The sequence below is a fragment of the Lissotriton helveticus genome, chromosome 8 (assembly GCF_964261635.1).
Source record: "Lissotriton helveticus chromosome 8, aLisHel1.1, whole genome shotgun sequence".
Lineage (NCBI taxonomy): Eukaryota > Metazoa > Chordata > Amphibia > Caudata > Salamandridae > Lissotriton > Lissotriton helveticus.
Genome location: NC_136069.1, coordinates 1531629819 through 1531655374, shown reverse-complemented (window position 1 = coordinate 1531655374; position 25556 = coordinate 1531629819). Strand labels below are relative to the sequence as shown.

Genomic DNA, 25556 nt, shown 5'->3' with positions numbered 1-25556 from the left:
CCTTTTTTAATCTCTTTATTTTCTAAAGTGTCTACAATATAATTCAAAATCCAAGGGAACTCAAGACCTGTAAACAGGGCATATTAGATGTAAGCAATACATCTGGGCAATTTGTTATAAGCAAGCAACCATAACCCATAGGTTTCTACAAACGGACTCCTCCTTTACTGGAATAAAAGAAAAATTCTACTCACTCAGTTTTTCTGAAGCGTTTGCGTGATGTTTTAACCATTTTTAAAGGGAAGGCTTTTTTATATGTACTCAGTCAGCACTGCTGTGGATAGACAACAAGCATTCACCACCACATACATCAAAACAATGCCACACAATTCCACAACACACAATTCAGAGCCACACAATTTCACACAAGACAACGTAATTACAATCCACATAATACCACTCAACACCACATAATTCAACTCCGCCTAATTGCATGCTACTCAATACCACATGAATACACTCCACATAAATACACTCTATTACACATGACAGTCTGCATAAATACTCTCCACACCATGCAACACAATTCCAGTATATTTTCACTGAACACCACACTGATCCATGCCACACTATTCAACTCCACACAATTCCATTCCACACTACATAATTCAACACCAAACCACATTATTCTACTCCGCAGCACAATTCCACTACACACCACATATATTAAATTTAGAACACATAATTCAACATCATACCACACATTCAACAGTACAACACATAATTACACTCCACTACATAACAATCCCTAACACAAAATGCCATTTATACAATTATAATAGTCAAAAACACCAAATTACTATTCACATAATACAACTGCACACCATGCCACATAATTCCACTGCCTAAATCCACGTCACACTACAATTCCACATCTAACAATTCTAATGCACACCACATAATTCCACTACACCCCAAATCCACTCCAGTCCATAACACATAAGTAAGATATTTACATTTACAAAACAAATACCTCTAACTCTTTCTTTTTTTAACACCCAAACACAAGGATCTGGAGCTTAGCTCCTAACTATTTGTTATTTTTCATCACAAAAACGCAAAGCTATCCACACAGTTCAATGCCACACAATTCAACTCCACACATTTCCAATGCACTCCACATAATCCAACACCAAACTACATTATTCCACTCCACAACACGATTCCACTACAACTCAACAACACAATTACACAACACACCACATATATACAGTCCACATCACACAAATCCAATCCGCACCACACAATTCCACACCATGCCACAAAATTTAACTGCACACTACATAATTAGCCTCCACTACATACCACTCCACAGCACAAAATACCATTCCACATAATTCCACTCCATAACACTGAATCCCACTCTCCATATTCCAGTTTACTAAATACCACATAATTACACTCCACATAATTCCACGGTCCATCCTGTCACATAATTCCAATACACAAACCCTATCCACAACACATAATTCCACGAAACACAATTACACAACTAACTAATCCAATACAACCCACATAATTCCACTACACACCAAACAGATACACTCCATAACACATAGGTAAAATACATTGCTATTTACGATGCCATTAGCTCTCACTCAAATTAATGCTAGACCATTTGTTTTTTTCTTAAAAAATATCCCAGAAGTAGCATAAGTAAAGGTATATATGGCTAATAGAGGTCCCTCTACAACTTCACAAAGACACCTATTAACAGCCTGTTGAACTGCACCCTTTTTTTGTTTCGTGGATTTTCTTTTATTACTTATACAAAATAAAAGCAAACAAACATTATCATTTGCAATGCGAATAGCTGAAACTTTTAGTAAAGTGAGTGCTATTGCATTGCAAATGCTTGTTTATTAGGGTGTTGGGCTTATTCTAGGATACTTTTGGAAGGACAAAGACTTGTTATAAGCTTCTTTCATGGAGAGTGTCATTTGTTTAGGACTTCTTTTGGCACTACATGTCTTTATTTTTTACTGGTATTCACTGAGAATTTTTCTTATTTCATTACTCTTATTGGGATGTTGTGGCGGTTTTTGGGGCTCTCTTCTATTGAGACTGAGTTATATTTGCATCTAAATGTGATGCCACACTCCTGCTGCCATTGCACCAAAGGTGATTTTGTACATTTACATGTGTTTGTACAGCTACATGTGATTTTTACTTGAAAATGTATCATCACACTCATGTTGATGCTGCACCAAGAATGATTTTGCACCACAAGTTATTTTACAGCTGAATGTGTTTTTCATTGTCCCCCCGCAGCCTATAGGGAGCCACCATTCCCTGGCAGTGTTGCAGCAGTCGGGAGGCTGCAATATGCTGGGCGGGACTGCTGCGGTCCTGCCGAGCATATTATGAGTTTCCTCTCCGCCACAGTTTTTCACGGCGGTTCCTCCTCCATGAATACTGTGACTGTGCCTCTGCGCCATGAGGTGCATTCAGGTGGACACAATTAGTGCCCCCTGTGTGAATGTACCCCTGTTCTTGCACGGCATGGACTTTCCAGTCCATGCCATGCAGGTACTTTTTTGGCATTCCCATTGTGGTGCCCATTTTCAGGACACCGTCGTGGGAATGTCAAAACAGAAGCCCGCCAGACACAAGAAACACTTATATTCTGGCAGGCAGCTGGACCACGGTTTGCTGATGCAGCAGCGGAGCGGTCCTAGTGCCGCCAAACTCATAATCTGGCCCTGAATGTTTTGCACCTAAATGTGATATTTCACATAAACATTCCTGAATGTTACTAATGCTCGTAAAACATTTTCAGACTCCTGGATAATATTGCACCAAGGTTGACTATGACTCTACATGTCATTTCACTCCTAAATATGATAGTCCTGTGCTACATACTTTGCACGCTGGGGGATTTTGCATCTATATTGGATTTTGCTCCTAAATAAGATTTTCCACATCAATGTGATTTGGGTTCTTTGATGTTTTCCACGCTCATGCTGATGTTATAGGCAGGCCCTGATTACAAATTCCCTCTTAATTCCAATGGGGTAGGTAGCAGGAAGTACTGGTCCCATCATAATTATGACTTCTGCACTATTTCCAAAGAGCTGTTTCTTTCACACAGAGATTTCAGTTGATGAAAGCAGCTGAAATCTTTCTGCGAAAACTCATGGGGAAATGAGGAATGGCTGTAAGAATAGGATGCAGAATTACTGATTCTCCCTGAAATTCCTATTTTCTTAGGGGGATTCTCTGAGCTTCATTTGTAATAGCAAAAGTAACAAATGTTAGACTGAATGCTGAACAAATTAAACATTCACTCCCAGTCACAGATCTGGGTTCAAACCATTGTTTTTTTGCTCACCACACTGCCCCTGTTTGGACCCAGCCATATGCAAATCACTCTTATCCCTGCTCCCCATGGGTACAGTCCAGCCCAAACTGCCAGGCCTGGTCCTCCCTGGACTGGATACAAGCATCTTGGGACCAGCTTTGATGTATCACCTCTCATCAGCCTGTCTAGCTTAAATCCGATGGTACAGTGAGCATGGGACCCATATCTGGGCATATCCCTCCACCTTAGGGCAACAAAAGCAAACGTTTCCTTGACTTTTGCAGTGATCAACTCACCTCTTCTTGCAATATTATATTTTGTTTGGAAATTTCAACCTCAAGGGGAAAAAGATGAAGACACCAACACGTCCCTTCTCAAACCCTTCCTATCAGACAACAGCATACTTCACATAAGGGCTCCGCCATAAATGTCATGAAGAAATACCACATAGAATGTTCTAACTCTCTCAAATTGGATTGCTCTGATGATTTCTTCATTACATTTGAAATCCTGACTCAATCCAGTTGCCCCTGTGCAAAGTTGAGATGGATATGGTAAAATATGGAGACTTCAAAGACATTGACAAAAATCTTCAATCTTACAGTGCTTGGGCCCTGCAACACCACAAAATTTGGGAATAAAAAATACGGTAAAAACACAAGGCACTGAAATAGTCTGCATGCATGTCTGCACACCTGTTTTGCATGTTTTAGTTCATTAAAGGCAGATTTATTGGCCTTGACAGTGCTTGTTTCTTTTGGTTGTAATTCATTTTCAGAGGTGGTACTTTAGCAGTAATTGGAAAATTACTCATTTGGGTGTGAATGTTTTGTCAGTATTTCTGAACCCTCCTCTGTAGATAACGTTTCTCAGTATCAATCCACACAGGACATAAATTGACAATGTTTTCCCACCTGTACCACTGCAAATACATTAATACCCCTTAATAATCAAAGATACACCCCTACTGTCTTCGGACTAAGGGCCTAATTACGAGTTTGCCGCGGCTGCATTCTGAGTTAGGTGGTAGGACCACCACATGACCGTTGCAACCAATGGGAATCATGGATCCCAAGGTGGTGGCGCAGTAGTCAGATGCCGCAATATGGTAGCGGTGCCAATGTGCCACCGCCCAGCATTTTACGAGTTGCTTCAATGTGACCCTATCCATGGAGGTGAAGCCACCATTGAAAGGGTGGTGGTGAGGCAGCTCACGGGGCTCTTATAGGGCCTCCTGTCACCTTTGTTTGAGGGGGGCATGCAATTGGTCAAATGTTATGCCCCCCTACATGTTTGCACCCCCAGTTCCTGCACAGTGAGAAATGCACAACATGATGCATTTTTCCCTGTTAAGGAATGTGCTGCAGCGCTTTCACGGAACTGCCTTTCTTTGGCTCTCCTTTGAGCCTTAGAAAAGCACTGCCGTGGGACTGATGCAGCAGGACCGCTTGCACTGGACTAACTCGTAATCTGGGGGGGGGGGGGCGGTCTGACTACGGGTTTGGCGGTCCCACAGTGGGGCACTGGGTGAGGCCCACTGCTGGACCGCCAAACTCGCAAACATGCCCTAAGTCTTGTACTATGAATGAACATGGACAATTTTCCCCATAGATTCCTGTTCAGTGGCCTTTCAAATTCAGCTTTTATTGTTTAAATGTGAGTTACAGAACCTTACACACCTGCTGCTTCCATTCCCTTCTCAGTTTTTTAATGCCATCCTCAGGCTCCCTTGTGTTGCCGATATTTTGGAACAATGTTACGTGTCCTTGTTTCTCTTCCTCTGAAATCTCCAATTCTATTTTTTAATTCCTCTCTGACTATCTTTTGTATGACGCTGCACATTAGAAGCTATTGTTCTCTTTCTAAAACTTTTCCCCTATAATTTCTATATGCTGACGGAAGGCATGTTCAATTAGTTTAAGTTCAATAAATAATCTTAAGAGAAGCGTTGATTTGAAGAACTGTCTACATCCCATTAGTGTTACTACGGAGCAATATATATTTATATGCACAGTATATGTGCTACAGAGAAAAACAAGTCTTGAAAGACATGCACAAGGACATTGAATGGATTTTTCAGTGCTATTGGTTATGGTGTAAGTTAGTGTAAACGTAGCTGAGGTTAATAATATTGTAGTGTGAATAAATTGACAGCGTAAATTAACCCACACACAGAACTTAAATGTATCCTATACTTATTGACTTTAGCCATACTGTGAGACAGCTGGTGAAAATACAATAAGCTACAAATAAATTAAGGATGATCACTGAATCAGCCACATATGGGAGCTATTCACAATGGTAACTTACACTTGTGAGTTATGTGTACGTTAATTCAAACTTTACTGCTTTGGCCTACTAATAAATTCCGAGAGTAATGTTACTTAAAAGTGTAGGCTTACATATCTTCACCCCTGGAAAAGGGGAGAGGGTTGAGCCAAATTAATGACTGTATGTTATTACTACTCAAAAGAATCACTAGTAAGTCCAGCACTACACATGGCCAGCTACTAATACTGCAACATCCTCCCATAGAAATTATTGGAGGTAGGGACTTAAAATAAAGTCCTGTGGGCAATAATGTTACATTAGATAACGTTATTTAAAATAGTAAAAAATATACATACATCTACATTTATGTTAAAAAATAAAATAACAACACATTTAGTTTTTAAATATAAATATTTTAAATACTCTTTCTACTTTTTACTTATTGAAATTTTATGTTGATTAACACATAAATAAATTACTGTAAATGTGTTCTATGCATCACTTTCAATAATTATGGATGGAAATGTATTCTTTAATTATAACGTCACAGAAATAATTTTATTATCATTTAATACATTAAAATTAATAAAAAATGTGATTCATCATTAATTTAGTAGTGCTGTAGCATTACTTTTCTTTTTTCTTCTACATTACATTACATATATCGAATTTATAGTAATATGTACCCTACAAGTATTTTTACTATTTTTTTTCCAAGTTTAATAAACGTTGCTACTATTCCTTATACTTTACCATACAGAGAACATGTAGTCTCCCTATGGCAAAGTAAGAGGAAAAGTTATAAAGTGATGTATAGCATTCATTGCAAGTAATTTAATATATATTAATAAAAATAATGTTGTATAGATTTTTTTTACTCCAAAAAGGGTATTAGAATATGTTAGAAATACATTATAAATATGTATTCTTTTTAAAAATATTTTTGGAGCATCAAATTGTATTTATGAATATTGTTTTACTAGTTTAAAGTATTTAATTGAGCATTATTTCCTATAGGATTTTGTTTTAAGTGTCTATCTGCGGATTTGGAGGGTGTTGCAGAACCAGTGGTTGGCCATGTGTGGCATTGGACTTATTCCATCTCTGAGCTGGAGTAATTTACTACTGTTTTTGGTCCTTTTTTGGCTGTAGTAACTTTAGAAGTGCAGTTTGTGAATAGCAAATGGTCTATAATTTTTGTGGATGGGTGCACGTCATTCCCAAGAAACACCTTCTCACTCCTCTCTAATCCCCTAATCTTAAATCGCAAATATTTCCATTTTCCAGACACTCCCTCATGTCCTTCCCACATTTCCTACTAAATCATTTACTTACGGTGCATAGACTCCACAGTCAGGGAATAGACCTCAGCACAGAAAAAGATAGGAGAAGTTGTGACTGAACCTCTGCACTTAAGTTTAATAAACTTTGCTACTAATCCTTATACTTTACCAAACAGAGAACATGGTTCTTTTCTACCAAAAAGGGTATTAGAATATGTTATAAATACATTATAAATATGTATTATTGTTTATATTTTTGAAACATTAAATTGTATTTATGAATATTGTTGTACTATTTTAACTAATTTAAATCAACATTATTTCCTTATGGGTGCGGAGACTCCACAGTCAGGGCAGGGATCTCCGCACAGAAAAAGATAGGAGAAGTTGAGACAGAATGTAAGTTTGTGAATAGCATTTTGGGGCCGATTCCGATTCGGGTCAGAAGGGCTCCGAACCATGGTCGGAGCCCTTTGACCGAATCGGTCATTGCCGGCCGGATTCCATTCCGACCGAGCCTTCCGATTGGCTCGGTCGGAATGGAATCCGACTCGGATTTCCTGATGGCCTACGACGGGCTCAGAGAGTCCATCTGCCATCCGGAAATCCTCCAGTACTCCCCCGGTCGCCTCGGTACGACCGAGGGAGTACGATGGCAGCTTTTTACTGCCTTTTCGTGTCGGTCTGTCCGGCACAAAAAGGCAGTTGGAAGTTGTCTCTGGGGGCCCCCAGCTGGGCCCCCAAGGGTGAGAGGCCGCCGGATGGCGACCTGGGGGGCACCTATGGTGCCCCTCCGTTGATCCCTGCTCCCGGTGGCAGGCACCTTGGGGTGCCGGCCACAGGCTGCAGGGATGAACTGCACCCCTACCTTCAGCAATGCAAGCCTGCTTTCTGACCGGAAAGCATGCTTGCATTGTCAGGTATTTGAATGCGACCGAACCCTGTTCTGTCTCATCGTACTTGCAGGGCTGTAACCGACAACAGCAGGTCGGTCGGTCACAGCACCTGCCCGATGTCGGAGGGACTCAGGTCCGCCCGACATCGGAATAGGCCCCTCTGTTGTATGTTAATACTATTGGCATACTATAAAATGCAATTTGTGAAAAGGCTTGTTAATATTTAATTGATATTTTTAGTCCAATTCACGTTTGTGCCAGAATATAATTGTAGCGAATCGTCAAGTTATTTAAAGTGCTGTTGTTTAAATTCATTATGTTTGAAGTTCCACAGGTAGTACAACACACCTGGCCACCTAACAAGAACTTGAATTGGTGAGAGTGTGGTTGCCTTACACTTGAAGTCTGAGAGCAAAAACTAAGCAAAAGTATCAAACATCAATATTAAGTATCCAGACTACAACCAAAAGCGTTAAAGTAACATTCTGACAATTAGAAATCAATTACAATATATGTAAACCATTTTACACAGCAACTAATTACTACTTTAGTGCTGAAAAATAAATGTGTCTAAAACTATAGATGTATGAATTCACCTTACTAGCATTACAAAAAAGAATGGTGAAACATTTTTACATAAGGGTAGTTATGAATTAAAATTCCACTTGCAAATAAAAGTTAAAAAAAGTAATTTCCCCTTCTTTAACCAAAGACTCTTTTTTGTCTCTTTGCACATAAAAAGGTGAATTCACCAATTGAATTACTCACATTCAGACAATCACAACTACTACAGGAGAGGAAAGACACAATCACAGACTAACTCACAAGGAACTACTGAAGATAGTTACAGTCATTTCACTACCTCGTGTCTATGCCATTTTAGCAAGGTATCTCTCTGCTTTTCGTCTTTTGAACTCTGCAATTTCATCCGATGTTAAACCATGTGCACTACACCTGCAGTAGACATACATGCCATTAGTATAGAATTCAGTTGTCTTACCACTTCCATGATTAATAAAAATTGATATTAAAGCCAAATAAAAGAAGTTTATGAACATTTATCCTTAAGCTATAGAAACGTTGAACAGGAAACAGCCTTTTTTTAAAAAAAAAAACTTTCAATTAAATTGTAGGATCAACTTAAAAATTTAATTTCAATTATATGTAAATGCAAGGATGAATTTATACATAGTAAAAAAACTTGATTTTGCAAAATGATGGGAACTGCATAGACTGACCTGAACAGAAAAGAAATGTTAGGTCTTACTTTACCCTTTAAGTTGCATACGAGTAACAATGTGTGCATACAGTATTTGACATAATGCATTTTTCAGACAATTAGTACTTTTACACCCTTACATGCAAGCTGTGGAAGGCAGATAGGGCTTGACATTTACAAGTATGATCACTCCTTTATTTAGTATGGCAAACCAGCAACAGTATATCTTTAATCTGATTCAGGGTAGATATTTTCTTTCCAAAGAAAAATGTATTTAAATACACACCAAGCTTTGTACAGTACTTTCTTGCCATGCAAATGTATTGTGTAAAAATATATTCTCCCAGTTGTGACCAATCAAGTGTTAGAGATTCTGCATTTGTACCACAGATAATCAGTATTCAACGTTTAGTTGTAATTTTAATTAGAATGCAAAGCAAAACCTTTAAATGAACAATGCAATGGTTATATTCAAGAAGTGTGTGTGTGTGTGCATGTGTGTATATGTGTGTGTGTGTATAGGTTTGTGTGTGAGTAAACATCTGGAGGTGTTTGCATCAGTGTGTGTTTCTCAGTATGGGTGTGTAGGGTGTGTAGTTGTGTGTGTGTCTTTGTGTGAGTGTGTGACTGAGTGTGATAGTGTGTGTGTGTGTGGGAGTAGGTGTTTGTATGCGTGTGAGGGAATGTGTGTGGTGTGAGTGCCTGTGTGTTTGTAGTGATGTGCATGTGTGGGTGTGTGTATGACTGAGTATGTGTGTGTTTACGATGTGTGTGTGTATGTGAGGGAAAATGGGGGTGTTTATGTGGGTGTCTTAGTGCGGTTGTGTGAGTTCATGTGGGTAAAGTGGTGTGTGTGTGTCTGTGAGGATGTGTGTGTGGGAGTGGGTATAGTTGTGTGTGTGACTGTGAGGATGAGTGTGTGTGGGAGTTGTTTGTGTTTAAGTATGTGTGCAAGCAGATGTGTGTGGAGGTGCGAGCAGGTTGTGTATGTGACTATGTGTGTGTGGGGTTGTGTATTTGTGTGTGTGTGTCTGTGCAAGGGAGGTAATGTGTGTACAGCTGTGTGTAGGTATGGTGGGTGTGTTGGTATGTGCCACTTAGTACATGGGGTTGTGTGTCTGAGTGTACTTGAGTGTGTATCTGCTTTTTTAAAATAGGTACTTTGGATCTGCGGATCCATTGCAAAGCCTCAAGAGGGCGAAGCTGAGCACGACAATGGATTCATGGATCCAATGAACAGTAAAAAAAACCTTATTAACTCTTTTCATCTCAGGGGTGGTCCCACTGCAGCCCCCTTATACCATCCTGGAGGTTTCTCTATTTCCACATGACAGACGGACAAAATCCCCTCATCCTAAAATTGTGGTCACAACTTGCTGTTAAGGTTGTGGCCAGCCAATCACAATGCAAGAAGGTTGACACTGCAGATTTGCAAATCTGCAGAGCCCCTGCTAGGTATCCCTGGTGGATCTGTGGAGGACAATATTACATAAATAATGAACCATTGTGTCGCAAAAACTACTTGACAGATGTATATCAAATCACAAAAGCACTCTTCCTGGACAAAGACCTAGCTATCTGCCAAATTTGGTGTAATTCTGTTCAGCCAGGAAAGTGTTGTATGCCTGAGTGTTTACTTGTAGTATTTCCACTCCAGACTATATAACAGTAGGGAAAGCATTGGACTCTGTAGGGTTTAGGTTTTCTATTCCCACCCTACTCTATGCAACAGTATGGAAAGAGTTGGACTTCAGAGGGGTTAGATGTACTATTCCAACTCCAGGCTACACAACAATAGGGAAAGTGTAGGACTCCAAAGGAGTTAGATTTAATATTCCTATTCCATTATATGCAACAGTAGGGAAAGTATTGGACTCCTGAGGGGTTAGATTTACTATTCCCACTCCAATCCATACAGCATATGGGAAAATGGGGTAAGATAATGGGCCTGATGCAGATCTTGGTGGAGGGGTTACTCAGTCACAATGGTGAGGGATATCCTGCCCGCCGAAATATAAATCTCATTAGATCCTATGGAATTTATATTTCAGCAAACAGGATATCGGTCACCGTTGTGATGGAGTAACCCATCCAGCAAGTTCTTCAGGCCCTTACTATTCACACTTGAGTCTATGCAACAGTACAATAAATGTAGGTCTTTAAAGGGACTACAAATAAATAGCATTGCACATCCTAAGTATTTTGTAAAAAAACATGTAAATACCTAAAATAAAATAAATCATATTATAAATAAAAATACATATTATATATTACAACAAATATAAAGTAATGCATGATAAAATTAAAATTAAAAGATTGCAATTTACTTTTCTACCTCGAAAAAGAGGAAACACCAAAAACCTTTACTTACATAATAATAAAGCATTTAAAAATAAAATATTACTTTACCAAAGACAGCACTTTTAAATGCAATGATTTTTACAAACATTATTAAAAGACATAGCACTACATTTTAAATAAAACAAATCATGTGCATATTTCCAACATTAGGAAAAATTAAATAAATAATTTTCAATAAATATTACTAACAAATACCTTAACAAATACTATAATTAAATACCTACCAATCCTATCCCGCTATAAATCCAACAACCTACTACGCAAATTACATTGCTAACAAAAATGTAAACATTTAAATAAACTGTAAAATTAAACAATTAATAGAAAAATAGCAAAATAAAACAATTTAAATAATTAATTAACAATTAAAAATGAATCAGCAGTTATATAACAATATTTGTAACTCTGTTAGCTTCCCACCCTATTCCTCTATAAACCCAGGAACCCATTACTAAAACAGATATTATCCACAACAATATAACTATGCAAATATACAGTAAAAGTTTGAAAATAAACAAATAATGCAACAATAAAAACATTCAACAATATAAATAATAGGTAATAATTACATAATGAATGAACTATTAAAATTGATAAGCATTACAAAAGCCCAGAACCTGACACTACTATTGAAATAATGAATCAAAACTTTAAAATTTAAATATACATTAAAAATAACAAATTAAACTTAAATACATAAAATAACTATTAATTGAATAAACAATATAACTAATTATTATATTAATCAATGAAATATTAATTTACTATAGCAAATGAATTAATACAAGAAATGTGTTATAATTTACATTACATCCCATCAAAAACCGCTACAAACCCAACAACCGGCTACTACATGATTACAAAAAGCAAAACGTTTAGAATGGACCTTGCAAATGCTGACAATGTGAAAACCGGCTGAGAAGTCAGTTAAGGTGATTAAGGAGGCGTTTCATGCTTGACAGTCAAAGTGATCTTTACGCTACTGGGCTGAAGGTGAGGGATATGAGGAAGCTAGTCAAAGGGAAAATTTACATATAATGATTTTAAATGAAAATTATTTATGTCTTTAGGTCCCTGGTGAAAACCGAAGTAGGTTTTAATATACATTGGCGCGTCGAGCGTAGTTACATTAACAACAAATGAAGAGGTCCCAAAAATAGGCAATGAGCCCTCCCCTGGGTAGAGGGTATGTGCCTAGATGGAAGTGTACTTAGAGTACTGAGTGGAAACGATCAAAGAAGTAACATATGAAGCAGGAGTGAACTGAGCCTGTAATACCTAGAGCTGAACATGCAACATTGTGATTGGCTGCACCAAGTAGTTGTCGTAGTATGAAATTCCACAAGAGGCCAGGTTGTGGTTCCAAGTAGAAGCTTTATTCAGGTACATGTTACAGAAGTATTAGGTTGTAGTCAAGATGGTAAGTAGGCCTGTAAGTATGCCCCACCAGGAGCAGCCCCCTAGCTGCTCAGCCTGCTGACACCAACTGACTCACATCAGACATTCAACATTCCATGACATAATCAACATTCCACTCATACCCAGGCTGAACAGCAAGGGGAAAGAGAGAGCAGGGACAGAGGAGGAACATTCACCCTACTACAGTAGTCTTGCAGGAAATTAATAGAGGTTTTAGTGGAGAGCCGTATGAAAGATGAAAACATGGGCTGCAGCTGTGTAGGCACTATGGTGTATGTGCTAGTCCGGCAACAGGGAGTTGTGGATGGTATTTATGTTTAAAGCGTAATAAAAGATTTCCAGTGTGTTGTAACTTCCTTTCTATCTTGGTTGGTACTGTAGTCCTATGCTGCAGTGCAGTGTTCTTATGTTCTATTCCAGGCATCAACTTGTAGATTTTTGGGTTGTTGCCTGGTTGCCTTGTTCTCTGTTCAAACATTTAGAGAGCAGTTGGAGTTGGCGTTGCAACCACCCTGCGCTCCTGTCTGCTGTGTAGCTGATTTCAATAAATCTTGAATGAATCTTTACTCTGCCTACCGGCTGATTTACTACACAGTGGTGAGTGTGGAGAGTGGTTTGATGACCTGAAAATTGTCGTGCTTGAAACGGGGCATAGCAAGGTTTACTGAGTGATGAATGGGGGGCATTCTAATGGGGAATTCGGAGAGTGAAAATAGAGAATGTTGACAGCTTGGGGATAGTAGATCGAGGAGGGGGTGTAGCTTGCAATTGTAGATGCTGCAAGCACGTGGGAACTAATGAATCACACAAAAGTGAAACGCATCTGGTTTTACTGTCTTGATATTCTGGCCTTAGGTGCTGGGCCCACCAACCTGACTGAAAGTGCCTGCCTTTGCAAGCATATAGAGACATATACATTTGTTATTCATGATCATAACACAAACTCCCATAACTAACATAGAGAAGTAGTTAATGCACACCTTTATTTTCACACTAACAAAAACGTGCATAATCAGTGATACGCCATCTATGAATGGATACTGCATTACAACTCTTGAAAAGGCTCCTCCAATACATATATCAGATTTCCCCAGGCAGGGCTCTATTACCCGCTTGCCGCCTTGTAAAGACGCCACACACTCCCTCCACGCCTAACAGGGGATTTTCTTTTTTGTCTCTCACTTGCAGGTACTTTCATCAGCGCACTCTGCTCTGCACTCTGTAGACAGCTTCAGCAGCAGGGCAGCCTCCTGCCTGGGGGCCACACGGGCTAGAGCGTGGCTCTCATGACCCGGGTACCCGGTGCTCTGTGGTGGCTCCATCAGGGGGACGCTGTTGCTGCAGGTGAGGGGGACATTTTGAGGCGCGAATATTTGGGGCCTCATTTATGAGGCTGTGTGTCACTTTTTACGCCTCCGGTGCGTCCCTTTTTGTGACGCACCAGTGTTGTAAAAAATGCGCCTTGTTGCACCATATTTACAAAGTGACGCATCTAGGTAGATGTGTCACTTTGTAAACCCCTGAGCCACATTATACCTGCGCCAGGTATAATGTATGCAAGGGGGGCATTTTGACGCAAGAAAGGGTCATGGAAGTGACGCAGTGAAATCTATAAGATTTCACTGTGCCACTTATAGGACACAAATGCGTCATTTTCTTACGCCTGCCTCACAGCAGGCGTAAGACTGATGCAGGTCCTTTCACATGGGGCTTGCCCCATGTGAAAGGACACATTGGTGGAGTTGCTTCATTTCTGTGACACACTGCAGCAATGCGTCACTTTTGCGCCATACAGATACGTCAGAAATACTGACGTATCTGTAACTCCTTGCGCCATGATGCGTCATACTGTAAATATAACGCATCTTTGGTGTCGCAAGGAGGGTGCAGTGAAAAGTGACGCATCGCTGTTTTCACGCAGCGATGCGTCACTTTTCATAAATGAGGCCCTTGGTGTTTTTTGGATGTTGGGTGTTAGTTAGCTAGCGGCTAAGGTCTCATACTCTCACTCTGGGGATTGAGGGGTTCAAGTCTAGGTGTTTCAGTGGCTGTTTCTGCCTTTTTTCTTCTGTGTTACGGGTGATTAGATTATTTGCACCACAGGTCCCACCCACTGGTGACCAAGGGGCATATGTATCAAGCCCTTTTCCCATTCGCAAATGGGTCGATTCTCAGAATCAGCCCGTTTGCGAATGGGAAAAGGCCTTTTGGGATGTATCATCTCAAAAGTGTATTGCAAATTAGAGAATCGCAAAATTTGCGATTCTCTATATTGCTATTACATTTAAGGAATCGCAAATTGCGATTCCTTAAATGAAATGTATGAAACGCCTAAGTTGTGCGATTTCTCCTTAACAAATCGCAAATTACCACCAACTTCAAGTTGGTGGTAATTTGCAATTTCTGTGAAAAATGCACTTTATGGCATTTTTCAAAGTGCCATGTGGCGCACATACATGCCTTTAGGGCATGTATGTGTGCCACATGCGCTCAAATGCTCATTTCAGGGGTGCATCAGGGTGTCCTTTTGACATCCTTGCATCCTTGAAATTGCATTCTCAATTTGCGATTCTCAAATTGCGAATCGCAAATTGAGAATGTCTTCCCATTCATTCCTATGGGCCTCCTAGCCCATAGGAATGAATGGGAAGTTTTTCCTTAATTGTGATTCACAATTTGCTAATCGCAATTAATGAATGCCAAGAAATCTCTAACTATTTGCAAATTTTTAAATACATCTTGTTTGCGATTCTCAAATAGCGATTCGCAAAAAATCGCTATTTGAGACTCACAAATAAAGTATTTGATACATATGCCCCCAAGGCTTGCGGGCAAATAGTGTGTAAGGACTCTAGTTCACTGGGTAGTTGTGGGGAGGAAATTTTGTAGTGGCATTGTTTGGGGTAGTTTACTCTGGCCATTAAGGTGGGGTGAGTTTTAGTCTTTCTGCATTGGTGCATTGGTCCGTGGGAGGCAGGCTTACTATTGTGTTTTCAATTGTATTTTGTGGTTGCTTGGGATTGCCTAGCTTGAGTTACAACAGTGTCTGGAGGTGCACGAAAAGGTACTCAATGATCCTGGACTGGTTGGCTTCAATGAGGTTGCAGTCTCAGGAAGATCAGGGCAATATCCCTGCTGAGCAAAAAGAGAGACCTAGGAGGTCAGGAGTGGCTCCTAGGATTACATTTTCCCCAGCCCCGAAGAGGGCCCAGGGGCAGGGTACGCAGATGAGAGATTTGCTGGAAGAGGTGGCAGAGATGGCAGCTAACTCTAATACACTGGCAGTTAAGGCCTGTATTCTGGCAGAAGCTGCTCCGGTGAATCACACCCCAGTGGGGTAACATGGGCCCAGAAGCGTTTCAAGGTAGTGTCACAGCAGTGATGGGTCCGTCAGCTGGCAGTGGTATTTTCCAGAATGGCAACAGATGTATTGCTATTGGGGATGCACCCGCGGTAGGCTCTAGCAAGCTGCAATTGGTGGTTATTTTAGCAAATGTGTTGCCTTGGCTCTCCAAGGTTGGGATGCTGTCCATGCCCCTTGTGGAGGGGGGATCTTGCTGGTGGTGGTAATGACCGGAAGAGGGCCAGGCAATTGGTAGTGCTCCTCAATGGTACGGTTGTTGGTTAGGGTTCACAGAGAAGTGCTGCTCTGGTGGTGAGCGTCATTGGGGGCGAAGGAGGGGCACCGGTTAAGTCTGCAGCCTCATCAGGGAGAACTGTGCCATCGGTGGGATCATCACTGCGACAGAAGAGTGTGGGGCCCCCCAGCCAGAGTTGCAGGGATCTACTGCACCAGGCACAGTGTTGGCAGGCAGTACGCCTGGGGGTACTGGGGCAAGAGTGACGATGGCACGCTCCTTGCTTAAGAAGCCATAAATGCAAGTCCGCAAGCTTCATTGCTAGCAGCTGGGTTGGGTGATGTACAGTCTGAGCAGGAGTGGCTGGGCAAGAATGTCGTAATGGAGGTAAAGAAAAAGATCTGGACAGCGACATACGTAGACATTTTTGAGTTGCTCCTGGATAAGCCAGAAAGAGAGGAGGCCAATAACTATAAGGAATCTTCTCACACCAAGGACTGTGACTATTGGCCGTATAGAAAGAGGGTGGAGGAAACACTGGGGAACTTGGTGAGAAGTTTCTCCATTTACCAGGCTATTCTGGCTGCGCGTTTCACTAATTTAGGTACCCAGCTTGCGTGGTATCAGAATGATGATAATAATATGAGATTTATAAAGCGCACATATATTCCCAGGAGTGTCCCGGTGCTAGAATAGAGGTTACTTACAAAACACAGATCGTCCTGATAAGTTTTTAAAAAAAGCCATGTTTTGAATTTTTTCCTAAAGATGGATTGCTCAGTTGTGGTACATAGTTCCAGAGGAAATTTGTTCCAGGCGACCAGTCCAAGATAGGAAAAGGACCTGCCATTGGATTTTTGGAACTCTAGCCAGTCAATCGAAGAAGGACTGTAGGTTTCTGGGAGGGACATAGTCACAAATCCTCTCTCTCAAATAGCCAGCTCCAGCCTCATGCAGAGCTTTATGAACAAGGACCAGGGATTTAAAAAGGATCCTTTTTTCAGAAGGAAGCCAGTGCAGTGCCTTCAAATGCGAGGACATATGGGTTCTCGGAGGAAGATTGAGAAGGACTCAGGCTGCCAAATTCTGCACCACTTGAAGTCTGTTAAGAAGATAATCTGGGAGACCCAGGTACAGTGCACTTACATCGTCTAATCTGGAAGTTATCAACGCTTTGATCACCATTTTCTTAGCTTCAACAGACAAGTAAGGAAGAAATATTTTCAAAGTGCATAGGGGTCAAAACAAGAACCAGCCACTGCCTGGATTTGAGGTGGGAAGGAAAGGGCGCTGTCAAATTTAATTCCTAAATTCTTTACAGGGCCTTGTTGAGGGCCAGGGATGGAGGCATCCTTCGGCCAGAACTCCTCCACATATCTGACGAGGTAGGGCCAAAAAACACAATCTCAGTTTTATCATGATTACATTTTAATTTGTTGGTGGACAGCCAGTGAAACACCTAAGGGAGGCAGTCTTTAATGACCTCTCCAGGTAACTCTTCTCCCTTTCCACAGGTGAAATATGAGATTACCTTAGCCCCCAAGGTCTCAGCTAACCCAGCTAAAGGCGTGAGATAAACATTGAATAAGGTGGGGCTGAGTGCCAGATGTATGTCAGTACAACGCGATCTTTTAGATCGCGGTACTTTACAACGCGGTTTCTACAACGCAAGTCGTTACAACGACTTGCGTTGGAGGGAGCGGATTTAGGATTATTATAATTTTATATTCCAGCCCACGTAACAGTAGGGAAGGTATTGGAATATAAAATTACAATATTCCTTAACCAACAGCGCCATCCAGCGCAAGTCTTAGTAACGACTTGCGTTGTAATGGCAGCGTGATAAAGGTAGTGCGGTGTCCGCGTTGTAAACGATGTTTCCCCTGAGGGCCGTGCCCTGAGGCCCTCTGACTGTTAGCTCACCCCCTGTGGAGGAGAAAGGGGACATCCAGACTTCTTGACTTCTTTCATCCAAGAAGGAAGTAAGCTACTTCAGGGCTAGGCCATCAATATCAATAGATAAGAGGCAGCCAGGAGTTTCAAGTGGGGGACAGTATCGAAGGACCTTAATAATCCAACATAATCAAGACGGCCTTTTTACATCTGCTGGGTTTCCAATTTGAAGTTCAGGACGTTCCTTAAATGGGTATTATGGAAGAGGTCGGGCCATCATGGGTGTTGCACTACCTCAACAATTTTCTCTTTTTAGTGCCACTTGATGCAGGGGATTGTGCTATGGCCTTGCAGTTCTTCCACTCGATGATGGAAGAATTTGGGGTTCCATTGGTGTAGGGCAAGACACTCAGGTCTACTACTACAATGGAATTTCTTGGAATAAAGTTGGATTATGTTGCAGGGGTCTCGAAGCTCCCCTTGGAGAATGTTAATGTAAACGCCTTTTCCCAGGCCTTGCAGGCTTGTCTGGGGGCTAGGAAGGTCACATTGCAACAGTTACAAATCTTGATGGAGCAGCTGAATTTCACATTATGGATCATCCCCATGTGCTGCCCATTTTCTAGGTCCATTGCCTAAGCCATGTCTGGGCTTAAGAGCAAAGCACCATCAAAGTAGGTTGTCTAGAAGGTCAGGCAGGATATAAGGATCTGGAAGGCATTTCTGTGGGATTTCAGTTGGAGAGTGGTGTGCCCCAGCCAATCCTGAACCAATAAGGAGATAGGTCCCTTCACTGATGCAGCGGGCAGCAAAGGTTTTGCGCTATCCTAGGTCCGGCATGGTGCGTACAGCGGTGGCCCAGTGAGTGGGTGCAGTCTGGGTTGGTTGATAACATTGGTTTCCTTGAGCTGCTTCTCATTCTAGCGGCAATGTCCATTTAGCCAGAGCGGTACCACAACCAGTCAGTCGTGTTTTGGTCTGACAATAAGGCAGTAGTAGATTGCATCAATCAACAGGCAGCAAAATGATTGTTAGGTTGTTGAAAGAGATTGTATTGCAGTGTTTTATTGCTGAATGAACTGTTTGAAGCCAAACATGTCCCTGACATCTTAAACAATGCTGCTGATGCATTATTTTGTTTCAAGATGCATGCTTTCAGGTACCATCACCCAGGCGCAGCAGAGTCCCCAACGTCGTTCCCGGACCCTCTGTGACAGCTTGGTGCCCAAGCTTACCAGACCTCCTGGCAGCCAGCTTAGCGGCCACGACCAGGCATGCCTGTGAGGGGCATTTAACACATATTGCAAGTTCATGGGCCATGGTGGGTTGGCGGATTAGTTTGCTTCCACTTCAATCCTGGCCTTCCTGGGGTCACTGAGGGTGGGGGGAGGTCGGTGCCTTCCTTTTTTGCAAAAATGCTGGGGCAGTTGAATGGGACCAAATCTTTCTTGGCGCAAAGGGCCAGTTTTTAGAAGTTAATAGCACCTAGAGGGGGCCGGGCCGAACTGTAGGTGCCCCATCGACAATGGCAAGTTAGCAGCAGTTCTGGGAGCCCTCGGAGCCATCTGCAGGTCACTGGACGAGGTTCACCATTTTAGGGTGGTGTTTACCCTTGCTTTCTATAGGGCCCTCAGGGTTTGCAGCTGGCAGAAATTCAGTAGCTGGAGGGGTCCCTGACAATATCATCCATTTCAAGTCAGGACAGTTTAGTAGAGGTGACCACATCCTATTGCATAGGGCCCCAGGTAGCGCATGCTGCTGTTAAGTAACCTTGAGTAATTTCTAGCCAGCGGCCCCAGGGTATGGGAGGCCCCCTCCTGGTCCATGCTGATGAGACCCCTTTGCGCAAGTTTCAGTTCTGCAGAATGCTTAATAGGGCCCTGTAGGCCAGAGGGTGTGAGTTAGGGTCTCACTCCTTTTGTGTAGGCGCTGCTACCACAGTGGCAGGAATGAGGCTCAGGGGCTCAGCTGTGCAGAGAACTGGTAGGTGCTCCTCTTATTGCTACAAGTGTTATGTTAGATTGCACATGTTGTAGCAACTACAACTAATCCCCCCGGTTTCTGCCTTTTGAATGCAGGTGGTAGACGCAATGATTCAAGCCAGCTCCTGGATTTCTTAGTGATCCCTGTCAACAGGAAGACAATCAAATTACAGAAGAGCTGGTTCTGTGCCATTCATATGTGCGGTGTGCTGATGAGGTTTATTTGCAAGCGGTTTTGCAGGCAGGACACAGCGGGCAGGTTACCACCTGGTCTTCTATGGTTGAGGAAGGCTGCATCTTGACTAATTGAAAGATTTGCTGGACACAATGTTACCCACGGGGTACACGCCCCCGGGCTCACCATAACGCATCTCAGTGGCAACAATTTGGTGCGCATTGACTGGAAGGCCCTGTTTGAACAGTTAATAACTGATATTTGATGGTGGCAAATAAGTTTTTTCAGACTGTGCTTGCATGATCTAATATCATACCTAGGCCACATTGGAGGGGTGGTAACTCGATCAGGGATCTCAATGATTCAGTGAAGTGGATAAATGATAGTTGGTATGGTTTTTTTTTAAGGAATTGTCAAAGATCGGTAATGAAATGTTCTTAAAGAACCTGCTGGCCTGGTTAATACACGGCCCACGGTAGCGGCTTTGCCAGGGGATGCCGGATAATAGGGAAAAAATGCTGGCCTGTGGTGGGTGAGGTCATGATTGGTGGGACAGTTCCGGTCCTTCTAAGTAATACATTTTCCTTAGATAAGCATAACAGCAGTGTCACAGGGCCCTCCAAAGGGATGCTTGCAGGGAGTCAAATATAGGATGCAGGGGTGCAGGTGGGTTGGGAGTGAATGGTAGCACTGGCTCTTGGGCGGATAGTGATGGGTGTAGGGAGCGCTCAAGGTGGGTATCCTGCTGGGAAAGTTGTCCCCCTGTGCAGGCATAACCCAGAAAGAGATGCAGGAATGGGGTCCTCTCCTTATGAGGGATTCACCCCAAGTGCACTTGGCATGAAATGGAGATTCTGGAGCAGGGGACACAGCTGGGATCTCACTTGAAGGCCTCAATTGTGTATGAGAAGGAACAAGTCTGGATATGGTTATAAAAATCTGATCTATTAGCGACTCTGTTAAGGCTACCCATCCACACATGTAAATATGGAGGGTGACTACGAATTATTATGGAAAAGGTGGATGTTCAAATGCAAATGTTGTGTTTTTAATAAAAATACAGCTGCATGTTCATGACCCTAATCCAACAGATGAGTGGAATTTTGTGCCAATCTAAGGTGGACTAGGGTGGGTATGTTAAAGATTGCAGGGATTTGTTAGCATGAGATGAAAGCCATTTTGTATTTGGCAGCTATTTTAGTTAGCCATGTGCTCACCATGTGCTGTTTCCCTCTTCAGAGCATTGCACATGCTCAGAGAGGCCTAGCTAGTAGAATGCACCTGCTCCTCTTATACAACTGTCAGGCTATTTTTACTGATGTATGGTGAAGTAACTCTCCTCCCACTTTGTTGAGCAAGCTGATCTTGCATGCCCATGTTAGGCATTTTGCATGCTTACATGAGCCAGGACCTCCCCATGGTCTTATGCTGACTATGTAACCCTAAGCATATATAAGGCCCCAGTTTTCTGTACTCCTTAGACTGCCTCATACAGTTACTAAGGGTTCTGTGTGACCTAGTCTCCCTCATCTGAGGTTAATAAATATGTATTTTATATTTCAGCTTCTGTGCCAATTTCTTCTATGTTGGTTTAAAAGGACCAAGGTGTATCAGTGAGACCGCTGAGAAGGTTTCTATGTTCTTCAAATGGCGCTCCAACGTGGACTCATCAGAGAAGTGGCTATCCAAGGGAGTGATCTTGACAGGAAACTGAAATCTACTGAGGAGGAAAGGACAGGATTCTACTAAGGAGGTACTCTGTGCACGGAGATTCTCTGTCTCTGCAACCCAGTAGATTTCTGGTCTTCCTGATTTTGATCCTCCACATGATGTTTACCACTCCTGACTGAGAACCTTTTTGGCATGAGTATTCTAACAAAAAGACCGATAGGTCATTCAGAACTTGGCAGTTAGAATTTGGACACCAAGTGATTGGTAAGTGTTGTTTTGATGCAACACTTGCTGTTGGTTTTTGATGCCTGGGATTGGTACGGTAGTTTAGTAACGCTTACTGTAGCCTTGGAATTTTGGAATTTGTGTTGGCCAACTTGGATTTGTATGGAATTGATATATGAATTCCAATTTGTGTATGCAGGTAATGAGGAAAATTTTCTCTGTTTTGAATTAATTTGACCGACACAACGTACTAGAGTACCTTAAGTGCTACTTTGGTTATGATATTTGCATATGTTGCAATATTTTTGGCATGCATGTTTCAAGCACACATCGAAAAATGTGTTGCTTTTTGGAGGTACCATAGTGAGATAGGTATAAAAACATATTTCTTCCTTGGTGACTTATCCCCATGGAATTCAAATGTGAACATAAAACAAACACAGATCTTTTTCTGCACACTTTTATAAATGGAGATATGCAAAGCGATTTTTTGGTGTTCTTCCCGCCAAAGCTAGGGAATTGAGTGTATTTTGGCTTCTTGAAAATAAAACAGTCTGTTGGACTGTTTTTTGCAGTCTTTTGGAATACTATTGAGAAGCTCTTCTTGTAAATATGACTTACAACTAGTATTTACAAATGGTTTGGTTTAAGTACAGTCTGTGGGCTGTCCTTTGTTTCTGTCCTAAGTGTTGATCTGTGGGTTAAATGTGTGTTTAAATATTGGTGGTTTGTGGTTTTCCCATTAGTGGTACTTTTGTGAGTAAATAGCGATTGTGTTCTCTGTGAAATAATGGCTAGCCTTAAGCGCGCTGTATTATGTGTTCTGAGTGTATGACCCCTTCTGTACATGTCTGGAATGAGCTCAATGTGTTTGTTTGTGTTTTGTTTTGCTGTCATCATTCTGTTATGCAAAATGTCATTTATTTAATATTAAATACAAATTAAATAAAAATCCAGAAATAAACCATATGATATGCTAAATAACTATAAGTTACTATTAAATTGATAGAGAAAGCAATTATGCACATGCACAAATGGCCACATTGCTTAAAAGATGAAATTAGAATTCACATTCAATAGGAATAAAATAGGCCTAAAAAACGAAATTGTGTTTTGCAATAAATAAACAATTATAAACTGTTACAGCATTTTCCTTAGATACATTGTGTTAGATATAAACAGGCAAACCCATTATCTGAGTAAATTGGATGTTGCTGAACTAAACATATATTATAGAACATGCACTGAAATGCCTCCGTTTTAAATAGACTACCACCATGCTTACATTTCAACACCAAAAAATGCTTTCCAACAGCTCTGTTTTAACTGCGCTGAAAAAACAGCTGTCGTTTTGATTGTAGGCCAAGGAGAGGAAGGGCTGTTGACTCAGCTAAGTGGAAACACTGTGTAAAATCCTGCATTTGAGACAGCTGTTTTAAAAAGTTACAAAAATCAGGTTCATTATTTTGGATAACAAGAAAACATTCAAAGTAGGGATTTCCTTTCTAAGCCTTTTTACATAAGCACATTTATGGTTCTGATGTTAAATAAGGATTGTCCTTTTAAAAAGTGGGGCAAAATGTTTCATGTTTCCAGTTAGGCTTCTGTGCTTAGGCTTATGAATGAATACATTTAAATATGATAGGCAAGGGATGCAGCTTGCTTTTCATATGTGAAATTATCAAAATGATTGGTTTTATTAAACAAAATATGAAAGAATCATTAAAAAAATAAGTGCTTTTAAATTTGTTTTTTAATCTTTATAAAGCTTAATTATAATACTGTGACCTCCTAGCATTAAAATTAAATTTAAGTTGTGTTGTACCTCATAAAGAGGAAATTTGCATATGAAATATCACTCTGCGCAGGCGTAAAAAACTCATTTTTATAAGGGTATAAATGAGATATTTCTAATGCCCAATCTCTGGAATGTGTAGAGAACATTCTGAAGATGACTGTTATGCAAAAAATTATAAGATATTCATTTTTAAGTGCCCCAAATATCAAAGTCGAAATTGGGTAAAATTCACTAATTTGAAAACAAATTCTGCCATTCAGAGCAGCTTTTAAACTGCCTTGGGCTTCAGTAAATGCATACATTTAGGTATAATACAAACAGCTGACTTCTATATTGTTAGACAAGTACACTGCGCACTGCTTATAATTGAAAATATGTATAAAAAACCAGCAGAAGTTATTCTCTTAACTCTAAACTGACAAACAGGGGAATGGGTCAGCTTTCTGTCTTCAGGGTGACTTTGACTTGGGAAAGCGCATGGAAACCTTTGCACACAGAATAGGACAGCTGGGAAGGGTTAAATGTCAATTCTATATTTAGAAGCCTAGCATGGCTCCCAGAGCAAAGTTTGCTTTGACATTTTAACCTCAGAAGAAACCTTTTTGAAAGACGACAGGGGAGAGAAGGAGAAGTTTTACTTTTTTTTGGCAAAAGCAAGCACTTTATGTACTCATATGATACAAAACTATATAATGGTATATGTGAACTTTAATTAACAGAAAGATTTGCCATATATATATACAGTAATAATGCTTTTAGTCTGTGGATTACTGTACAAAAGCTGAGGCAAATAAATTTAGTTTGACTTCATGTGCCCTCATGTTACACTTGTACATTTGCTAAAGGGTTTGGGGGTTGGGCATTCACATTCTTTACCTCCTCAAATGTACTATGTACCTCCTATAACTTTGTTTATGCCCAGTTGATACAAATAGGGGTGATAGTGTTGACAGAAGAGGGTTGCCTACTGTCAAAATGGGGGAAGGAGGCTGGCTCCTTTACAAATTAAGGGCAGGTAAAATGTATGTTTCTCTCTCCCTTTCTCAATTTTTTTAGCCTGTCTAAGCTGTCTGTGAAATAGCAATGAGACATTTACTTGGCTATACCGTAATACTATTTTAAACATTGTTAGGATTAATAAAATGAATACATATACATAGGCCACTCACTTTGCTTTGGCTGTTTCCCTGTAAGCCAGACGCTGCTGGTGCTGCAGGAGGACGGATTGACCCACTCCCCGTGTTTTCAGGTGCCGCCTCCCCGAGGACTCGCTGGTGTGAGCGAGAGCTGCAGTCGGCAGGCTCAGACCAGCGCTCCCAGCTGGAGTCCTCAGGGTCAGAGGCCAGGAGAATCCACACGCGCAACCCGGGGGACTGCGAGGACCAGCAACCCCTGCACCGACCAGCTGGTTCCTCTTCCCCCAGGCGCCACGCCCACCGACATGCCCACCGGCGATTTGGAATAATAATTCGTGACACCCGCTT

The 25556-nt window shown here is 41.2% G+C and overlaps 1 protein-coding gene across 1 annotated transcript in view; it reads right to left on the bottom strand.

Annotated features, from left to right (window-relative positions):
• The window catches only part of LOC144772039 (retinal guanylyl cyclase 2-like), a 590168-nt gene that overhangs the window by 4190 nt on the left and 560422 nt on the right, over positions 1–25556 (bottom strand). The window contains exon 18 of the mRNA XM_078656243.1: positions 8614–8705. Within this exon, the coding sequence (XP_078512369.1) occupies positions 8621–8705 (85 nt within the window). The 3' untranslated portion in view covers positions 8614–8620. The remainder of the gene's footprint in view (positions 1–8613; positions 8706–25556) is intronic.